General features: G+C 34.0%; 1 protein-coding gene across 6 annotated transcripts in view; it reads left to right on the forward strand.

The window, feature by feature from the left end:
• The window catches only part of VPS13A (vacuolar protein sorting 13 homolog A), a 317,263-nt gene that overhangs the window by 123,266 nt on the left and 172,533 nt on the right, over positions 1-21,464 (forward strand). For all 6 annotated transcript variants that reach the window (XM_007499009.3, XM_056803980.1, XM_056803981.1 and 3 more), the window contains exons 26-31: positions 626-782; positions 6,115-6,194; positions 9,182-9,241; positions 9,459-9,612; positions 10,418-10,534; positions 10,615-10,718. In XM_007499009.3, coding sequence (XP_007499071.2) covers positions 626-782; positions 6,115-6,194; positions 9,182-9,241; positions 9,459-9,612; positions 10,418-10,534; positions 10,615-10,718 — 672 coding nt within the window. The remainder of the gene's footprint in view (positions 1-625; positions 783-6,114; positions 6,195-9,181; positions 9,242-9,458; positions 9,613-10,417; positions 10,535-10,614; positions 10,719-21,464) is intronic.

The following is a 21,464-nucleotide window of genomic DNA, read 5'->3' on the forward strand; positions in this document are numbered from 1 at the left end:
ATGGTTTAACTCACACAGTCCACAATAGAGTTTAAACCAATCTCAATCACTTCCCAGAAGGTGAAAACTTGCTTGAAGGAAAGCTCTCAGTCTCCTCCAGAAAGAGTAATTCCACCAACTGCCCCTCCAGAGTCAGTCTCTCCTTAGAGAGTTCTGGAATTCTCTCCCTGCCTCTACCATAATACTTCCTCCTTTGTAGGATTCCCTGTTTCTCCTAATTTCCCTGATAACAATCCCCAGAATAAAGAGATTTAGCATATGCTGATAGTCATTAATTTCTGTTGGATAGTCTTATACACTAGTATCTTCTGCTATGCTTATCTGTTAGCTTCTTTGGGGGAAGCCCTTGAGGTTCTTTAACTAATCTTAGTCACTCCTCTCAATGTTTTCAAATAACAGCTATAGTTTTTCAATCTTTCTTTTTTTCCAGTTATCTAAAGTTGATTGAGAATGCACTTTTAAGAATTGCAGTGCATATTATATTTCTTTAGACATTCATATTTATAGATATAAAAATATAACAAACAAGGAAATGACACTATGGCCTATTATGCATTTATTACACATTTCATTACAATTTTTTTGGTATGATTTTGATCTGTCTTCTCTCCCCCACACCTTCTAGGTTTTTATTCAGTGTTGTCGTCTTGTTGAAAATTTGGAGCAGCCCATGATGGAACTAGATATCATGGGATTGGGTACAGAGATTCAATTAAGAAGATTTGATAAGAGTGCAAGTGCTTTCCTGAAGGAAATCTGTCTAAAATGTCCAGAGTATATGGGTATGATTCCATTTAATTTTTCTTTTAAAAAAATTATTTAACCATTAATATTGGTAGAACATTTAGGAGATGCTAGATTTAGAGATAGAAGGGTCCTTAGAGGTCAGTTAGTCCAGTCCCTTCATTTTTCAGATGAAGAAACTGAAGTCCACAGAAGTGAATTGTCCGAGATCACCTAGCCGACTAATGAGAGAACTAGGCTTTCAAATTGTCCTCTGATTCCCAACATGAGGTTCCTTCCTAAATAATTCTTAGAGTTGGATGACTTTTAGTTTTTTTGACACTGACATTGCTTAATTTTTATTGCTGAGTTAGATTTTGTAAAAAGAATTTCAGGAATTAGTACTCTATGTCATTGTCCTTTGATGCCTCCCTTATTCAGTTTCACTTTCTGGGTTTTCTGTTACCTGAAATCAAATTCCAATTCCAGGAGAAAGAGGACAGTATGATGGAGGCTGCCAATGGGTGAGAGAGGGGGCCAGTATATGGCTCAGGAGGCTAGGACTGTGGTTAGAGTGGGGTAAAGGCTCAAGAACATCTGAAGTCAGAGCAGTAGTCTCTTCTCTCTATCTGGAGGTCTGCCCACAGAGGTGTTTCTCTGAGAGTCAGGTCTTCTGCTTTCATTTTCAATTTCTCTTAAAGTTTTTGTTTTATTTTTTTTGGTGGGGTGATGGGAGGCTGCAGAGATTGAGCACAGGAGCAGAAGAAGCCAGAGCGCATATAGAGGGTGAGCCATCCACAATAGGTCTTGGAATCCACAGTATGGATAATGTGCCCTTACTGTGTGTATTACCTAATAGATTGGAAGTCAAAGAATAGATCAAGAAGATCAAGAGAAGTTTTAATTTGCTACAGGAAAAAATACAACTTTAATACATTAAAACAGTTATAGAAAATAAAATTTAAAAATAATTTTGCTTGGCTTCTTGGAATTCCAGTTAAGAATAGTTAGTAGAATAACATTGTATATATTGGCAGAGATGACATTTGGATCAAAAGAAGAAAAATGAAGCTGACTTTGTCATTGATCCTAGAAATGTTTTGGGGATTAGGTGAATGTTTAAAGTAAAGGATTCTAGTTATTGACCAGAATGCAGTGTATAAAAAAGGTAAATTTTAGTTTTTCATAAATGTTGCTTACATTGAAAACATTATTACATCTCCTCATTTTCATATTCAATTCAACATGTATTTATTAAGCACCTACTATGTACCAGGTACTGTACTAAGTATAGTAGTGAGGATACAAAGGCAACAACACACTGGTCTTTTCCCATAAGAAGTTTATGTGCTTCAGGCGGAAAACAAAATGGACACAGATATACACATTAATACAGAATATATATAAAATAAAAACAAAGTATTGTGGGATGGAATGAGAAGAATTTACAATTGAAGAATCAAAAAAGACCTCTGATAGGAGATGGCATCTAAAGTGAGCTCTGAAGGGGAAACTGAGGCTTCTAAGAGGTAGTAAGAAGAGTGAGTGTATTCAAGGCATGAATGTGCACCTTGCACACTCATAAGGATGGGAAATGGAATATATCATATATGGGGAGCAGGAGCAAGGTAAATTTAGGATGTATGAAGGGGCATTATATATAGATTGCATAGAAACTTAGATTGGGGAAAGATTGTGCACAACTTTAGAAGGCAAAAAAGTTTGTATTTTACCCTAAGGACAAGAGGGAGCTTTCTGTGGAGATCAATAAAAGCTTCTTCAGCAAAAGAATGACATGATCAGACATGTTCTTTAGAAATCTCAATTTGATAGCTTTATGGAAAATGGATTAGAGACAAGAGAGACTGAAGACAGGGAGATTAAGAGGCCATTGCAATCATGAAGACAAGAGATGATGAGAATATGAATTGGGGTAGTTATATGGGAATGTCTAGAAGGAAATAAATATAAAATATGATGTGATGGCAGAATTGACAAGACTTGGCAACCAATTGAATTATGAATAGAAAATAAAGAGTTAGTTGACTCCTAGGTTTGAGTTTGTGAGATATTTTCTATGAGATTTCCTGATTTCCCTAGCTTATACTAACTTGAGTACTTTATTTTGTGTGTGTATATATGTATGTGTGTGTATAATATAGCATGTATTTATAAAACATTCAAGTATGTTTCTATATGTGTGTATATATATATTTTGCATATGAATGCACATACATATAAACTTCATTCTCTTACCACCCCACTGCCCTCCTCCTTAGTAAATATTTCTATTTCTAAAAAAAAATCAACACATTAGCCATATCCAAGAATGTATATCTCATTCTCCATTTCTAGTCCTTGATTTACTGTTGATCTCTACTTTATGATTATGAGATCATTGTTTGTTTTTTTTTCATGTTATTATCTTCAAGTAAGTTGTTTTTGTTTCTGCTTATTTCACTCTACATCACTTTTTTCAGGTCTTTTTCATATTTCTCTGAATCCCTAGTTTGTCATTTCTTTTGGTACAATAATATTTCCTTATATTCATATACCTCAACCATTTCATTAGTTTCTAGAACTTTGCTACTATAAAAACCACTACTATAAATACTCTTGTACAAATTGGTCCATTGCCTCCATCCTTGATCTTCTTAGGATATATACCTAATAACATTATATCTAGTTCAAAGGGCATGTATAGTTTAGTGACTTATGGGAAATAGTTCCATAGTGTTTGAACCAATTCACAGCTCTACTCACTATACATTAGTGTATTGATCTTCCCACAGCCCATTTTTCTTTTTTTTTTAAATAATTTTTTTATTTGATCATTTCCAAACATTATTCATTAGAGACAAAGATCATTTTCTCCCACCACCCCCCAGCCCATTTTTCAAATGTTATGCTCCACCTTTTTAGCCTCCATAGTTTAGATCTTTCCTTCACCTTCAAAGAAAAGGAGCTGAAGTCAGGCAGTAGCTAATAATGCATATGTTTGGAAACAGTACTATCTAGGTTGTCAGGAGTCTAAGCTTTTTTCCATGGGACAAAATGAGGATGGTATTGTCTCTCCCTTTTCTACAGGGGGTATCAAGTTTCTTGTTCTACTTTTGTGACTGTCTTTTTCCCTTTAAGGTTGCCTTTGATTTTCGTTTAAACTTGATTTTATGATAGAAATCTATTCAGAGTTGTGCTAGGAGTGGAGCACAACATAATATTTAATTTAGGACTCACACCTAGAGATGATTCTGAACCTTCTATTCCACTGCAAATGTCATCTTTTGAAGAGATATTATGTATGCCTTCTATGAACATGCTTACTCTGTAATTTTTAGAAGGCGGCTAACTACATAGCAATTACAAGGTCCCCTCTTTTTATTAGTAGTAGTATCAATCACAAGAAAGATTCTTGATTAGTAGAGGGTACCACACTTGGAACCTAATACATCAACCTCTTGTCCCTGTATAATTCACAACATTTTTGCTGCCATTCTTTTCAGGCTACCTCCATCATCTTAGAGGGAATTGATTGGGGGGAATATCAAATGTTGAATTGGAGCTTTCACCAGTTGTGGTTGGTTACTATATTCTCTATACATATCTCTAAATTACCTTTTTAATCTGATGAGCTTAAGGTAAAAATATTGCTTTTTATCAGAAAGTGAAGTCACAAGATCATAAATTTAGAGCTGATATGAACCCTCAGAGATCATCTAATCCAGTCTTCTTATTTTATAGTTGAGGAAATAGGCCAATGGAGTTTAAGAAATTTGGCCAATGTGCAAATGGATTTGTGAAATAATATAGATAGTATGCATCAGAGGTGGAATTTGAACCAAGGTCCTCTGAATCCAGAGCCTTTTCACTATATCATATCATACTGCCTCTGCAATATTCTTTTGTGTCATCCCAAACTAATTTTCTATTGGTTAGCTGTGATCTGATGACACTGATTTTCAGCTCTAGTATAAACAATTCTTTTTCCTTTGTCATATCCCCACCATTTTAAAAAATGTTGTCTATGGACTGCCTTTTATGTGAACATAAAACTGAAAACAGTTTATGGTTGGACACACAGTTAGCACTTAATAACTATTTATTGATTGATGGGAACAAAATCAAAATTATAGCAAAATTGATACATACTTAAATCAATCAATTAATATTTATTCAACATATACACATGAGATACAATGCTATTATTATCTTAGTGGCATTTTCTACCCAAGTTCTCCCTAAAAATAGTCTTGAATTTTCTAAAGCTATACCAAAAGAGTACAGCCTTTCGCAGTTCTTGTCAGAGTATAAAAAGGCTTTCAACAGGGGCCTCTGGATCGTTGTCTGAGATTAAGCTGGCTATATCAGGAAAGATTTGATTATAGGGGTGATGATTTTTCATGTTCCAGTAATTACATATTTTAAATGTTAAATAAAAAGTATTTAATGGAATATGTATATTGTGCAAAAAGGTTATTGACTTGTGGAAGCATTTAGTATAATTGGTAATCAGTTCATGGATATGACTTTTTGGTATTTAGTTTTATAGCTTATACCTTTGATGTTGAACCTTTTAGAAACTGAGTGCCCAAACTGCAACTTTCATGCCTTATCCTAGATAAGGGAGGGAGGAAGTGCTTCCACTGGACTACTGGGCAGAGGGGCAGGTGATAAGAGAAATGTCCTTAGGTGTGTGTGGAGAAGGGGAGAGGAGCAGCCCCCTCTGGCATGCATTCCATAGGTTCACCAACATGGGTTTGTTTTTTGCTTTTTTTTGTTTTTTGTTTAGTTATTCTCTTTAATTCTCCAATATCAGTAAGTGATCCTGGGTCATTATTTCTTGTTATCTTTAATAGTTTAATGATCATCACATATAAATACATATTTTCATTCTATTCATCAAAAGTTAGAGCTCCCTGTGATTTTCTGCCATGTTTCCTTAAATACCCCTGTATTATATAGAACTGAGAATCTTTGTGCCCTAATTCAATGGTTTTCTCTTTTTCTTTCCATAATACTTATACACCTGAAGGGTATTTGATCAGTAGCTTAGCTCCCTGTTTTCTCAGTCAATCTAAAAGCACTAGGTGAAGCTGTATAAAATACATAGGATCCTACTTGATACTTTCCAATTTTGAGATTCTGTGTTCCCAAAAATGCTAATGGGGTGGGAAGATAGGAGAAAGGTTGATGGGAGTAACTGACAGGGCATATCCCAGAGCCTGAAGCAGATATATATATTCCCTCATTTCTAGCATTTCCAGAAAATAGAGCTTCAGCTTCCAATATTAGTGTTCCCTACTCCCATCTTATGAACTGTTTAAAGTACATAGGCCATCTCATTTGTAGCTGTTTTCCTATATAACATAGTTTTAAAAAAATTATTTTTAGATGAAAAGCAAAAACCATTATACCTTATCACAACACTGGATAATGCATTAGAAGATCTGTTAACATTGGAATATGTTAAGGTAAGTGATTCTTTGTATATTAAACATATGTGATGAATATATTGTTAAAAACTTTGTGTTAATTATTTTTAAAATTTTTTAAATTTGTTGGTATCCTTGAAATGATTTTTTCTTTATTTTCTATTTTACTCACAATTATTTATTATAGCTTTACTTTTCCAACCTTCAGCATCTCAGTCAACAAGCATTATTATGTGCTTGCTACATGCCAGATACTGGTAAAGCACCAAAGATACAAGGTGTAAAGAATTTGAAATAACTAAAAGGAGTTTATGTTCTAATGCAGAAAATTAACACAAATCAGTATAAGTATAAAGTGAATAAGTGCAAGATATACAAAGCTGTTAAAAATAAGGTAGTTTGGAAGAGAAGTCACTAGTTTTTGGGGAGTTGGGAAGAAATCAAAATAGGATTCCTTCAGAAGACAGTTCTTAAGTTGCACCTTAAAGGAAGAGAAGAGCCCTGGAAGACTGAGGTAAGAGGAATATGGATTTCAGGAGTGTGTGACATTCACTGCAGATGCAGTGATGGGAGATGAGTGGTATATATGAGAAAAGGCCAGTTTTGTCTGCATTGAAGAATTAAAGAGAAATAGTAATGTACAATGGAAAACCTGAAAAATAATTTGGAGCCAGGTTGTGAAGAGCTTTAAAAGTTAAACAGAAGAATTTATGTTTGACTCTAGAAACAATGAAACGCTATTGGAGTGGAGAATGAGTTGGTCAGAGCTGCATTTAAGGAAAATTACTTTGGCATCAATGTATAGGATGGATTGGAGTAGCTGAGAGTCTTGAGACAGGCTATTTTGGGGTCTGTTGCAGTAATCTAGTTTAAGAGTTGATAAGGGCTTGAACTAAGTTGTAACCTTGTGTATAGAGAAGAAAGGTTGAGATGTGGAGTTGGAAATGGAGAGATCTGGAAATGGTGGGGCCTTTGAAAGTGTCAGCAAAGTGTAGAAAAGAGGTGGGTTTGGTGAGAAAGTTAATAAGTTCAGTTTGAAACAGGATAAATTTGAGATGTTTCTGAGGTACTAGTTGAAAGGGCAGAGTGAGTGGGAGAAATTTGGAATGTTGAAAGAGTGAGTTGAGTGTGACAAGAGGGACAGTTGGGGTTGAAACAGAGGAGCTTGGGAAGGAGAGGAGAGGAGAGGAGAGGAGAGGAGAGGAGAGGAGGAGGGGCTTTTAGATCAGAGATCTTGAGGGAATAGGAGCCCTCTTGCTTACTGGGGACCTCTGGGCTGATCCCCATAGGTCTTCACTCTTATCTGCCTTAATCCAATCCCAGTCATACTTAATACTGTAGATTAGATCAAGTTAAGAAATAGGGGAAGGGAAGGTGAATTCCTGGTTTAGGCCAGGAAGAAGGACGTTTAGGGTTAGAGTTTAGGGACTCCTCTTGTGCCTTTACCCTCTCCCCAGTTCCTACTACCTCATCAACTTAAATTTCATCTTAATCTCAGTCAGATGAAGGAAAGACTTTTATTCGGGGGGAGGGGGGAACATAGATGGAGCAGGAATCAAGGGACTGCTGATCAGCTGTACACTAGTTAAATCGGGTCCCCTACTGTGCCATTTAAATCTAGGGGAGATCTGTGCTTCTCCACCCTGGGGTACCTTTAACATCATCAGAGATTACTATCAGGTTACTATTGCTAGCCCATTCTCCAATACCCCATCTTTTCTGAGAATTACCCTCTTGTTCCAGCTTTAGTGCGGTACAGAGAGAGATCCAGGCAAACACACTCATAGCATATTCCACCCAGACATCTCTCTTACATTCACTCACTAGGGCAAAGATTACTTACCTATTAAAAGCTATGACAGTTAAATATTACAATACTTAGCAGGCAATTGGTGATGTAGGATTGGAGTTCAATGGAGAGACTGGGGCTATGTGTATGTGGATATAATATGTTTATTTTGTACATATAAATGTACACATAAATTTGTACAAATGTGTGAATCACATTTAATGCTAGTTAATTTAATGCAGGAATTGATATAGCTTACATAGAGTATAGAGGGAGAAGGGAAGTGGGCCTAGAAAAGAATGTTGGGGCTTCATAAACTCAAGGAGTTTGAAACAATTCAATGAAGATTTGACCTACTCTTTCCATTTGTAATTTTGTATTTTTGTAGAGTGGTTATTCATTGTGGGGTTTACTTGTAATTAACAATAAAATGTTACTGAGTCTAAGATAAATGGACAAAATTGTGAAAAAGTAATAGAAGAATTATATGAAAAAAGTTTTTACTTTGTTTCATTGATAGTTGGATTCCACAATGTAATATTTTAAAGAGGGTTTTTGATGTGTATTTTTGAGAGTTTATATTTGCTCTAAGACAGTATTTGAATTTGAGCTAAAAAATGCTAATATGTGTAATATATAGGGAAGACTGATAATTTAGACAGATTTTAAAGTCAAATTATAATTATTTGAAGTATTTACTAGTCCATTTTCATCAACTTCTCTTTCACAAAGGAATAATGAATAAATACTTAAACTGGGTTGTAGATGCTTCTTAGTATTTTTCTCAATCGGTAGAGGCAAAATTGCAGGTGATTGAGAGCTTAAAAACTTTTTTTTAGTTCTAAAGGCTAGCTTTTTTTAAACATGACTGGTTTTGTTTTGCTAAAAACATTTGTACAGTTTATTTCCTAGTATTGAACATTAATGTTTACAGGTAGAAAATAATTTCTTATTTTAAAAAATATATTTGAAGTATTTTAGATTATAGTTAGCAATGAATTATATAGATGTAAAGAAATTACATAGTATTCAAGTGCTTTGTGGATGATTCAAATGCCAAATTTTGCAATTCATTTTATGAGAAAGATTTAGTTTTCATTCATTATTTTTTATTTTTCTCTGTACTCTATAACCTCATAGAAAGTTAGCTATACATATAGAAAAGTTTAAACAAATTATTATATGTTAGGATCATAAAATGATTAAATATTCATGTCTACTTTTTTTCTTTGTATAGGTTGATTCACGTGTACCAGACCTTAAAACTTCCTATCAGAATGTTTTACAACTGTTAAAGGTATAGTTATATTATAACCACAAGGAAATAAAAACACTAAATATTATATCTGTATTTTTAGTCAGTTGTTTTTGAAATTTTATGTTCCCAATGAGATTTTAAACTGTGTAAGAACTTTGTTTAAAAAAATTTTTAATCTGCAATTGAGTTGTGAACATAGTAGGTTCATAATGAATGTTTATTGTTGATCAATAATACAATTACCTTTGGTTCATAGATCAATTTTTCTTCTTTGGATATTCACTTGCATACTGAAGCACTTTTGAATATTAAAAATTTTGTGAATAGTCTCCTTCCAAAAAGAGAAGTAAAATCACACAGTCAAATTGTGGAAACTGAAGAGAAAGGAGGAGAAATAATTAAGAAATTATGTAAGTTTCTCTTTAACTTCATTTATATTTTATATTGAATAAAGCAAAATATTATTAAGATTAATTTATTAAAATTCAAAAATGTTGGTATGCATTAATAACAAAATTATATCTGGTATAAAATTTAAGTGTGAGATTAAATTCTGGATTGATCTAATATAAGTTGTTCTTTTTGTGATTTTGTCAATATAGGAAACTTGGTATCCAAACTCTTTGTATAGCTATTACACATTTAGAGATATGAAAATTAGTACTTTGTTTACTTTATAGGTTAGAAAAAATGTTTAAGTAGCTACATTTAAAAAATATTTAAAAATGTAATTAGTAACTAACTTAAATATCAGGTTTTAGTTTTAGCATATATCTACTGATTCATCTCTTTTATGATTTCTACTTTGTTAGCATGAAATTTTATTCTATTTTAATGAGATGAAGATAATTCTAAACCTCTCAAGTTAAAGGAAGAATTTACTTTTACCTATATAAAAGGAAGAAATATTTTCTTTACTCTTAAATTTCTGATATGGGACTTCCTTTGTCAATCTGAATCACATTCATTTTGTAATTCACAGGCTTAGAGAGCTGTCTGTAGCTCTCAGAAGGAAGAAAGTATGCCCATGTTCACATAAACACCAGAGATAAAATTTGAACTTGGCTCTTTTTTACTCCAAGTTCATACTTTATGCATTAGATCATGCTACTCTTCCATTATTTTTTGACCTAATATTTTACTATCCTGCTGACTTGACTAATTTTTTTTAAAAAGTTCATTGTATTTGATAATAGTATTGCATTATATCTACAGCTTCTAAGATATCTAGGAGTGAAGATGTCATTAACCTAAATGTCATTGCTGAACTGTCTTGCTTACGTTTCTTTATTGAAGACCAAAGATGTAGAATTTCTGAAATTGCCATTGAAGGTAACACATTTTAACCAGAATTAAATTGAAAGCTTTTAATTTTGGAACAACGATATTAATGAATACTTTTTCCCCTGTAGGCTTTGAGTCCCACATGGTAATGAGACAAACCACAAGTGAAATAAATTTAAATCTGAAGAATATAATAATTTTAGATTCTGATGAAATGGCCTTCTATAAAAAGGTAAGTATATGTTTGTCCACTAATTGTAACTGATTGAAGTCAGTTTAATTTATTTGCCTTTAATATTTTGGCTTCTTGAGAGCAGATTGTCTTTTGCTTCTTATTATATTCCTAGAACTTACCATAGCACCTGGCATATAGTAGGCACTTAAAAAATGTTTATTGACTGATAGGAGTATAGTTTTTTTGAGTATGTAAGTATGGAAATATGGTTTCCATAAAACCAGCCCAGTTTTTCCTGAGATGCTACATTCTTTGCTCATATATTAAACTAATTTGATTTTTTGCTGTCTATGGATCACTAAAAGTTACATACAACCTTATATCATGCCTATAAATCCCCATGATACATTCAGGACCTCTTGTTCATACTCATGGAGAGTAAACAAGTCAGATTTAGGGATCTTATTCTGGCTTAGTCTATGTTGGGGAGGTTATCATAACCCTGAACTTGCTCCAGAGTTTGTGAACACATGCTTTTGGGAAGGTCAATTTGGGAATTGTTCTTCCCTTCCTTAGCAGTATAATTACTAGTTTGTGGTGACTTTGGGTTGAATTTTAATATCCCTTAGATTAAATACAAATTCTGGTTATAGTATGAGAAAACAAAGTATCCTAGTTACAAGCCCAAGAATGAGTTTTAAAACAAAATGGATCTTTTGAGAGTACCAACAGTCTTCTTGAGTCCCATCAAGGTCCATCTCAAATCTCAAATATCTAGTTATTGTCTCTGGAATTCATAAAGTGTAGTTGATTTTACATGGCTGAGCTGGGGATAGATAGTGTCTAACTTCTCATACTGTTGTAAAAATGGACTATGAGCTTTAGTGCCCAGAAAGGAAACACTGTGATCAGACTCTAACAAGTTACTTTTGATGTAACTTGGATTGTCTGACTATATAATTTTAAGAGTATTGACCTTTTTCTTTTCTTTAATACTACTGTAATTTCTAAATATATTTTTCATTTGTAATGCCTTTTATCTGTAAATAATAAAAAGAAAGAAGAAAATAAACATATCAGCTGAAAACATTAATCAAGTCCAACAGCTTCTAGAATATTTCAAAAATTCTGTCCTCTGCTCTGAAAGAATAGGAGAGAATAGCATTTTAAAAAATTAATTAACTTATTTGTTTGTTACACTACAATTTCCAGGTATAACTCTTCCTCCCACCACCACCCAAGAGAAGACATCTCTTGGCTAAAAAAAATGTATATTTAAATTATGTTTTTAGTGTTTCTTTTTTATAAGTTCTTTCTCTATGGGCAGAAATTAAGTTATTCTTCAAACATGAATTCTGTAGTTGGTACATAATCTCTTTGTTCTACTTACTTCTCAAAATTTTGTGTAGGTCTTTCCATGATTTAAAAAAAAAATTTAGCTTAGCATTTCTTACAGTGCTATAGTATTCTGTAATAAGCATATGTCACAATTTGTTCATTCATTCCACAATTGAATGGATAGCTCCACATTTTCCAGTTTTTTGCCATCACTAAGAGAGCTATTATAAATATTTTAGAATATATAGATTCCTTTCGTTTTTCCCTGATAACCTTGGGAAACAGACCCAACAATGTTATTGCTAGGTTCAAGGTTATACACAGTTTAGAACTCTCTTGGCATAATTTCAGAGAGAGTAGGATTTTTTCTTCTCTGTGGTCAAAATTATGTAACTTGTAACTAGTGTTTATCTTTATTTTTTTAAATATTCTAATTTTTTTTTTACAAAATACTTGTAAAAAAATTTAGCATTCTTTTTTATTTGAAATTCTTTGTTTAATTAATTAATTTAGAATATTTTGCCATGGTTACATGATTCATATTCTTTTCCTCCCTTCCTTCCACAGCACTCCCATAGCCGATGTTTCCACTGGGTTTTATACATGGCATTAATCAAGACCTATTTCTACATTATTTATATTTGCATTAGGGTGATTGCTTAGAGTCTACATCCCCAACCATATCTCCATCAACACATGTGATCAAGTAGTTGTTTTTCTTCTGTATTTCTACTTCCACAGTTCTTTTTCTGGGGGTGAATAGTGTTCTTTCTCATAAGTCCCTCAGAATTATCCTGGATTATTGCATTGCTGCTAGTAGGGAAGTCCATTACATTCTCTTGTGCCACAGTGTATCAGTCTCTGTGTATAAGGATCTCCTTTCACTTTGCCTCAATTCCTGGAGGTCATATCCAGTTGTAAAAGTTAAAATTAAATCACAACAATAAAAATATTATATTTTAATAGATTTATTAATGATCATTAGAAATCAAGGAATAAAGAAGATACACAATAAAAGACCATGTGCCCATGGCTGATCAACCAGTTCAAACAGCTGCCTTACCACCACCAAGCTTGGGATATGAAGTAAAGAGGTGGGACCCTTCACATCCTTGCCTAATATCCCCTGTCTACAGGAATTACGTAAGGAGAGGAAGGCAGTGGGCTCCTGGGAAATGTAATTCTTTGTTTAGTGTAACAGATTTTCAATTATACACAGTTCACATGGAATTCCTCCTTTTAGCACAATTGTACTCTATCACCAACAGATACCACAATTTCTTCAGCCATTCTCCAATCGAAGGGCATCCCCTCATTTTCCAATTTTTTGTTACCACAAAGAGTGAGGCTATAAATATTTTTGGACAAGTCTTTTTCCTTATCATCTCTTTGGAGTATGAACCCAGCAGTGGTATGGCTGGATCAAAAGGCAGTCTTTTAAAGTCCTTTGGGCATAGAACCAAATTGCCATCCAGAATGGTTGTATCAATTTACAACTCCACCAGCAATACATTAATTTCCCAATTTTGCCATATCTCCTCCAACATTTATTACTTTCCTTTGCTGTCCTATTAACCAATCTGCTAGGTGTGAGATGGTACCTCAGAGTTTTTTTTTGATTTGCATTTCTCTAATTTTAAGAGATTTATAACACTTTTTCATGTGCTTATTGATAGTATTGATTTCTTTATCTGAAAACTGCCTCTTCATGTCTCTTGCCCATTTATCAATTGGGAAATGGCTTGCTTTTTTGTACAATTGATTTAGCTCCTTATAAATTTGAGTAATTAGAACTGTCAGAGGTTTTTGTTATAAAGATTTTTTCTCAGTTTGCTACTTCCCTTCAAATTTTGATTGCATTGGATTTGTTTGTACAAAACCTTTTTAAATTTAATGTAATAAAAATTAATGTATTTTACATTTTGTAATTTTTTCTAACTCTTGCTTGGTCTTAAAATCTCTCCCACAGGTCTGGCATGTATGCTAGTCTGTGTTCACTTAATTTACTTATAGTTTCCTTCTTTATATTCAAGTCATTCACCCATTCTGAATTTATCTTGGCATAGAATGTGAGATATTGATCTAAATCTAATATCTCCCATGCTGTTTTCCAATTTTCCCAGAAGTTTTTGTCAAATATTGAATTTTTGTCCCCCAAACTGGGCTCTTTGGGTTCATCATACACTTTCCCTCCCTTTTGTCTCCTAACCAGTACAAAATTATTTTGAATAACCACTGCTTTATAGTACATTTTAAGATCTGGTACTGCTTGGCTCCCCTTCCTGACATTTTTTTCATTATTTTCCTTGATATTCTTGATCTTTTGTTCTTCCAAATGAACTTTATTTTAGTTTTTTCTAATTCAGTAAAAATTTTTCTTGGTAGTTTGACAGGTATGGCAATGACTAAGTAAATTAATTTGGGCAAGATTGTTATTCCTATTATGATAGGTAGGATATTTTTATTATGTGAGCAAATTAATGTTTTTACAATTATTTAGATCTAGTTTTAATTGTGTGGAAAGTGTTTTGTAGTTGTGTTCATATAATTCCTGTGTTTGTCTTAGCAGATCGATTCCCAAGTATGTTATATTGACTAGGGTAATTTTAAATGGAATTTCTCTAACTCTTGCTTTCAGGATGTGTTGGAAATATATAGAAACGCTGATCATTTATGTGAGTTTATTTTGTATCCTGCAATTTGCTAAAGTTGTTGATTATTTCCATTTGCTTTTTAGTTGATTCTCTAGGATTCTTTAAGTAGACCATCATATCATCTGCAAAGAGTGATAGCTTGGTCTACTCATTGCCCATTTTAATACCTTCAGTTTTTTTCCCCTCTAATTACTATTGCTAGTGTTTTCTAGTACCATGTTAAATAATGGAGGTGATAGTGGGTATCCTTGTTTCACTCCTGATCTTATTGTGAAGGCTTCTAGTTTATCCCCATTGTAGATGATGCTTGTTGATGGTTTTAAATATATACTGTTTATTATTTTTGTAAAAGGCCCTTTTATCCCTGTACTTTCTAATGTTTTCAATAGGAATGGGTGTTGTATTTTGTCAAAGACTTTTTCTGCATCTATCGAGATAATCATGTGATTTTTGTTGGTTTTCTTGTTGATTGGTCAATTATGTGGATGGTTTTCCCAATATTGGACCATCCTTGCATTCCTGGTATAAATCCCACCTGTTCATAATGAATAACCTTTGTGATAACTTGCTGGAGTCTTTTTGCTGGTATTCTATTGAAGATTTTTGCATCTATGTTCATTAAGGAGATTGGTTTATAGTTTTCTTTCTCTGCTTTTGACCTGCCTGGCTTTGGAATCACTACCATATTTGTGTCATAAAAGAACCTGTTAAGACTCCTTCTTTGCTTTTTTTTGTCAAATAGTTTGTATAGTATTGGGATGAGTTGTTCTTTGAATGTTTGATAGAATTCACAAGGTGAATTCATCAGGCCCTGGGGATTTTTTTCTTAGGGAGTTCTTTGATGGCTTGTTCAGTTTCCTTTTCTGATATGGGAGTATTTAAGTATTCTATTTCCTCTTCTGCTAATCTAGGCAATTAATATTTTTGTAAATATTCATCAATATCACCTTTATTGCCCTATTTATTGTCATATAATTGGGCAAAATAGTTTTTAATGATTGCCTTAATTTCCTCTTCATCAGAGGTGGTCTCCCTTTTTATTTTATATACTATTAATTTGGTTTTCTTCTTTCCTTTTTTAAATTAGATTGACCAGTTAGTTTGTCTATTTTTTTTTGTTCTTTCAAAGTTCCAACTTCTAGTCTTATTCAATAGTTCTTTCAGTTTTGATTTTATTAGTTTATCCTTTAATTTTTTGGACCTCTAATTTAGATTTCACCTGGGGATTTTAAATTTGTTCACTTTCTGGTTTTTTAATTTGTATTTCCAATTCATTGACTTCTGCTTTCCCTAATTGTTAATATATTCACTCAGGGATATAAATTTCCTCCTGAGTACTGCTTTGGCTGCAACCCATGGATTTTTTTGTATATCTTATTGTTTTCATTCTCTTCAATGAAATTATTAATTGTTTCTGTGATTTGTTATTTGACTTACTGATTTTGGAGAATCATATCATAGAGGAAGTTTCAGGTTTCTCACTAGTACAGTTTTACTATCTGTTTCATCCTTAAGCTCCACTAGTTTCTCCTTTAGAAATGTGGTTGCTGTACCATTTGGTGCATACATGTTAAATACTGATATTTCCTCATTGTCTATGCTGCCTTTTATCAAGATGTAATTACCTTCCCTATCTCTTTTAACTAGATCTATTTTTACTTTGGCTTCGTCAGATATCATGATTGTGACTCCTGCCTTCTTTTTCTCAGTTGATGCCCAATAGATGTTGCTTTCCAGCCTTTTACTTTTACCCTGTGTGTGTCTACCCGTCTCATATGTATTTCTTGTAGACAACATATGGTAGGATTTTGGTTTCTCATCCACTCTGCTATTTGCTTTTGTTTTATGAGTGAGTTCATTCCATTCCTATTCAGAGTCATGGTCGCTACTTGTGCATACCCCAATGTTTTGATTTCCTCTTCTAGTCCTTGTGTTTTCTTCTTTCACTATTTCCTTCTATACCAGTGTTTTTGCTTTTAATAAGTCCCTCTAATCTCTATCCTAATCCCTTTCCCCCTCTCCCTTTTTATTCCTCTCTTGTTTTTCTTTAGGATCTTTTAAACTACTCCCCACTCTCTCCCTCTCATGTATTGCTTCCCTCCCCAACAGTCTTTTTGTCACCCTTCTACTTTTCTATAGGGCACAAATCAATGGATCTGTTTGTTCTTTCTCTTTAAATAAATTTCAATGCATGTAAGAATTAAGTATTACCTGCCTCCAACCCCTTTACCCTTTTATTGTATTGTTCTTCTCCCCCACTCCCACCATGTGCTTCTTTATGAAATATAAATTTACCCCATTATGTTTCTTTTCCCATTTCTCTTATTGTTATTGTCTTTTTTTTACCTCTAGTTTTATATATATATTCATACATACATATGTGTTGACATTTCGTCCTATACTGTTTGTCACTGTTCCCTCTAAGTATATTTCTTCTAGCTATCCTGATAATAACAATTTTATTATTTTTTTAATAAAACCCTTACCTTCCGAGTGTTAAGGGCTAGACAATGGGGGTCAAATGACTTGCCCAGGGTCACACAGCTGGGAAGTGTCTGAGGCCAGATTTGAACCCAGGACCTCCAGTCTCTAGGCCTGGCTCTTAATCCACTGAGCCACCCAGCTGCCCCTGATAATAACAATTTTTAAGAGTTACTGCTGGAAGCCTTCAGACCATGACGCCTTGACAGAGTCATGTGTGGTAGCTGAGGATATCATAGAATGGTCCTTGGCGAGATGTGACTGCCCACCCAATCCCCCTTTATAAGACCTCTTTCATCAATGTCCATTACCTATGAATTGACATGACTATTATTCCCCCTAGTCTCAAAGGAAATAATGCAAGAACAAAACACCTGTACCCTAATTCCCCAAAACATCACCAAAAAGATCAGACCCTTATATCCAATCCCAAAAAAGACTATCATGGGTTAACTTTTATTTAGGTATATAATTCCCAGTAAAACTGTAGCTATAGGCCAAGCCCAGAACTTCCCCACTTACAGAAATCTGTTCTCATGAAGCCAGCACACAAATCAATCATAAGTGATACGTACAAGTACATCAAGCTTCAGTATCCCTCAGTGACTCGATTACACGAATTAGTAACTCAGAAACTCCCCAGAAGCCACCAGTCTAAATTTGAATTATGTTCCGAGTACCCCTAAACCTCAATGATATGATTGTTGAATTGGCTTTTAAGAACTGCTGATTAATTATTCCATTTTATTAAAAGCAATAAGTAATTTTCTTTGTTTGTAATCTCAAAAATTCTCACAGTTAATAAGAAAATTAAGCCACCTGTGACGAAATAATTTATCTGATGTGTAACCTGTATTCTATCTTTAATCACAATTCAAAAATATAGAATGTTAATGAAGTGATTTGTTAAAAGTTAATGTATCAATTTTCCAATTATCTCTCTTTGATTTTGTGTTTCTGCATGCCAAGAAAATGGGTATAAAAATAAAAACCAGATATCGGGATGGCGGAACAGCTGTCAGATGCAAAGCAATCCTATGGCTGTTATGATTAAGCTGTCTTCCATTTGTTATTTTTGTTGACTGATCATCTGTCACCTGTTGGGAAACCCTTGAGTTGTGGGCAAGGGTGGACTTTGCCTGTGTCAAGTTACCAATGTCATTTTTTCTTATAGGAATACAAATCATCTGAACTTGTTGGTTCCCTTAAAAAAAGATTGTTGTTTTTACCCCCTTAATTACTTTTTGATGATTCTCTTGAGTTCTGTGTTTGGGCATCAAATCTGGTCTTTTCTTTATGAATGCTTGGAAGTCTTTGATTTTATTAAATGCCATACTTTCTCCTGCAAGAATGTAGTCAGTGTTGCTGGGTAGTTGATACTTGGTTGTAGATTCAGTTCCCTTGATTTATGGAATATCATATTCCATGCCTTCGAGTCCTTCAGTGCAGATACAGCCAGATTCTGTGTTATCCTAACTGTGGCTCCATGATATTTGAATGACTTAGTAGCTTGTAGTTTCTTTTCCTTGTTCTGATAGTTCTTGAATTTTGCTATAACATTTCTGAGCATTTTCAATTGGGAATTAAATGTGGGAGGTAATCTGTGGAGTCTTTCAATATCCACTTTTCCCTCTTGTTTGATAATGTTGAGGTAGTTTTCTTGGATAATTTCCTGTAGAATGATGTCCAGCCTTTTTCTTTTGTCATGATCTTCCCGTAGTCCAGCAATTCTTATATTGTCTCTGCTCACTCTATTTTCAAGTTCTGTGGTTTTGTCAATGAGGTGTTTCTTATTTTCTTCCATTTTTTTTTCATTCATTTGATTTTGTTTTATAAACTGTTGCTGCCTTGTGAAGTTAATTGCTTCTAGTTGTTGGATTGTAATTTTTAATTACAGTAATTTGGGGATGAAAGGGAAAAGAACAAATCCATGATTTTAAGGCACGTTGGCAAAAAGCCAGTTTGGGTGCAGGCCCCTTTGGCATAAGTGTATATATACAGAATTAATGCATTCAGCCCCACACAGTTAAAATCACCGCATCCCAAAGTTTACTCTGGATCTTCTGGTGCAATATGTGGTCTGTGGAGGCATCTTCATTGTGCTTTCTCCAAACAGTTCACTTTTGGGATTCGGAGAGGTAACATGTTTCTTAACCTAAAATTACTCTCAAAAGAATTTAAACTTTGCATTTTAGAATAATAATACATTCCCTACTGAAGAGGGTGTTGGAAAACATAGAGATCACTTAGGGATGCATGGCTAAGTTATGAGGTATATGAATAAATTGGCGAGTGAAATAAAAAGCATCAAAAAATCCAAATAAAAGAGAAACTTCTGGATGATATATATACTATCAATGTCTTATGTGTACAAATTCTAAGTAAAGGAAAATAAAACTATAATAAGTCCTGCAATCAGGGCCCAATTAAAGTAATTTCTATCCCACAATAGCCCATTTAAATACAATAGCAAACAGACCCACTGTCATTAGGATTCACATGAGTCTGCTATATGACATAAAAAGCTAATGGATACTTGTCACAATTTTTTCAGTTGTAGCAATGCTTCAGCCTTGGCTGAGATATTTTAAAAAATCTATTACTTCCATCATTACAAAATGTGGCAGAGGAGTCTAGAAAAAAACCAAACCTTTGTACTGTTGATGTTGGGTCTAAAAATGTCACTATGAATCTAGATCATTCTGGTGGAAAGGATATAGTAAGCTGAAGAGTTACAAATGAGAGATGCTCTCTCTTGGGAGTCATCCAGGGGTACTATGCCTTTGGATCAACTTCCCAGTTCCTTTGGTATGAGATTGTTATGCCCCATCAATTCACATTTTTACAAATGCGGGAGGTGGGGATTATAATTGTACTTCACTTCAGCTACTAAAATGGACCATTTACCTCTTGTTGCAAATATCTCAGAGGTAGGCAAAATGATCAGTCAGAGTTGTTGAAAAAAAATCTAAAATTCATGTCTGAAGTCCCCATAAAACCAATTTGAGATGTTTAGCTCATTAAATTTTCCAAAGGTTGTTATGTAATTGTATCCAATTTTGATGAAGTCCATCCATCATCTACATGACAATTTACAAAGCCAAATTGGAAGAAAAAGCTGTCTTTTTAATGGCCTTTTTCAATAAAATTTATTCAGTATCATTATAGGGGAAAGGTAACAGTATATAACAGTAGTTAAAACACAGTAGATTAAAATGATTCAGTGTAACAGAATAGTATTGATTAGATTAATAGATGAATTAAAACCAACCAAATTAAATTATAAACTGTAAAAATTAATCTCAAATGTGAGATTAATAAATATGAGATAAAATGTAATCTCAAATAACAAAAATATTATATTTTAGGAAGTTTATTAAATGATCATTAAAAATCAAGGAATGAAGAGGATACAAAATAAAAACCATGTTCCTGTGGCTGATTAGCCATTTCAAAATCCCCTCCTTACAACCATCACCGCTGATTGCTGCATCATGCCAGAAAGAGGGCATGGGAGGAGTTATCACCAGTTAAATACCAATAACTTGATCTTCCCAATGTGGAGAGATTATATGGAATTTTGGGAAATTCTAAGGACTTCTGGGGAATGAAGTCAAAGGTTCAAAATCTCCATTTATAGAAAACAAAACAATCAGCAAAATACAATAAAATACAGAGACTTTCATAAAACATTGAAGTCTGAAAAGGCTTAAAAATTTCACCTCCAGACTCTTTAAAGTTCCTTCCCTGGAATCTCCCATAGTGAGGGAGAACATGGATTTGAAGAATCCCAAACTGGATATATCTTAGTGAGTGGGCAGGCCCAAATGACAAAGGGTTATAGGGAGATGAATTTCTCCCCTGAATCTCAGGCAAGATAAGTGAAAGGATTAGTACACTCATGAATGGTAGAAGCTGTTTGAAATAGGCAAAGTATTGCTCTTTCATAGAGTATGCCATGCTTGCAATTTTTACTTCTTTTTTGGAAGAGTAAAAACTTCTTCCCTTCCTTTCCCTCTGAGGTAAGATGCTAGGGGAGCAGTTTGTTTCCCCAGCCATGTGGAGAGGGAGTTAGGAGGCTAATTGTTGCCTAAGGAAAAATACACCCTGGATTTTAACCAGCTTCCTGGCAACTGGGTCCAAGAACAGGAGCCCAGCGTAATCAGAAATAGTGGTCAGGTTCGGGTTGGGGAGGAGGCTGTATCAGGAAGAGGGCTGGAGATCAGGAGGAGAATTGCTGGGGGCTGGAGACTGGGTCGGCAGCAGTATCAAGAGCAGGAGTAAGAAGCAGGCCTTTGGGATTTAGCAGCCCAAGTGAGAGGAATCAGGT

Source organism: Monodelphis domestica, chromosome 7 (genome assembly GCF_027887165.1).
Source record: "Monodelphis domestica isolate mMonDom1 chromosome 7, mMonDom1.pri, whole genome shotgun sequence".
Classification (NCBI taxonomy): domain Eukaryota; kingdom Metazoa; phylum Chordata; class Mammalia; order Didelphimorphia; family Didelphidae; genus Monodelphis; species Monodelphis domestica.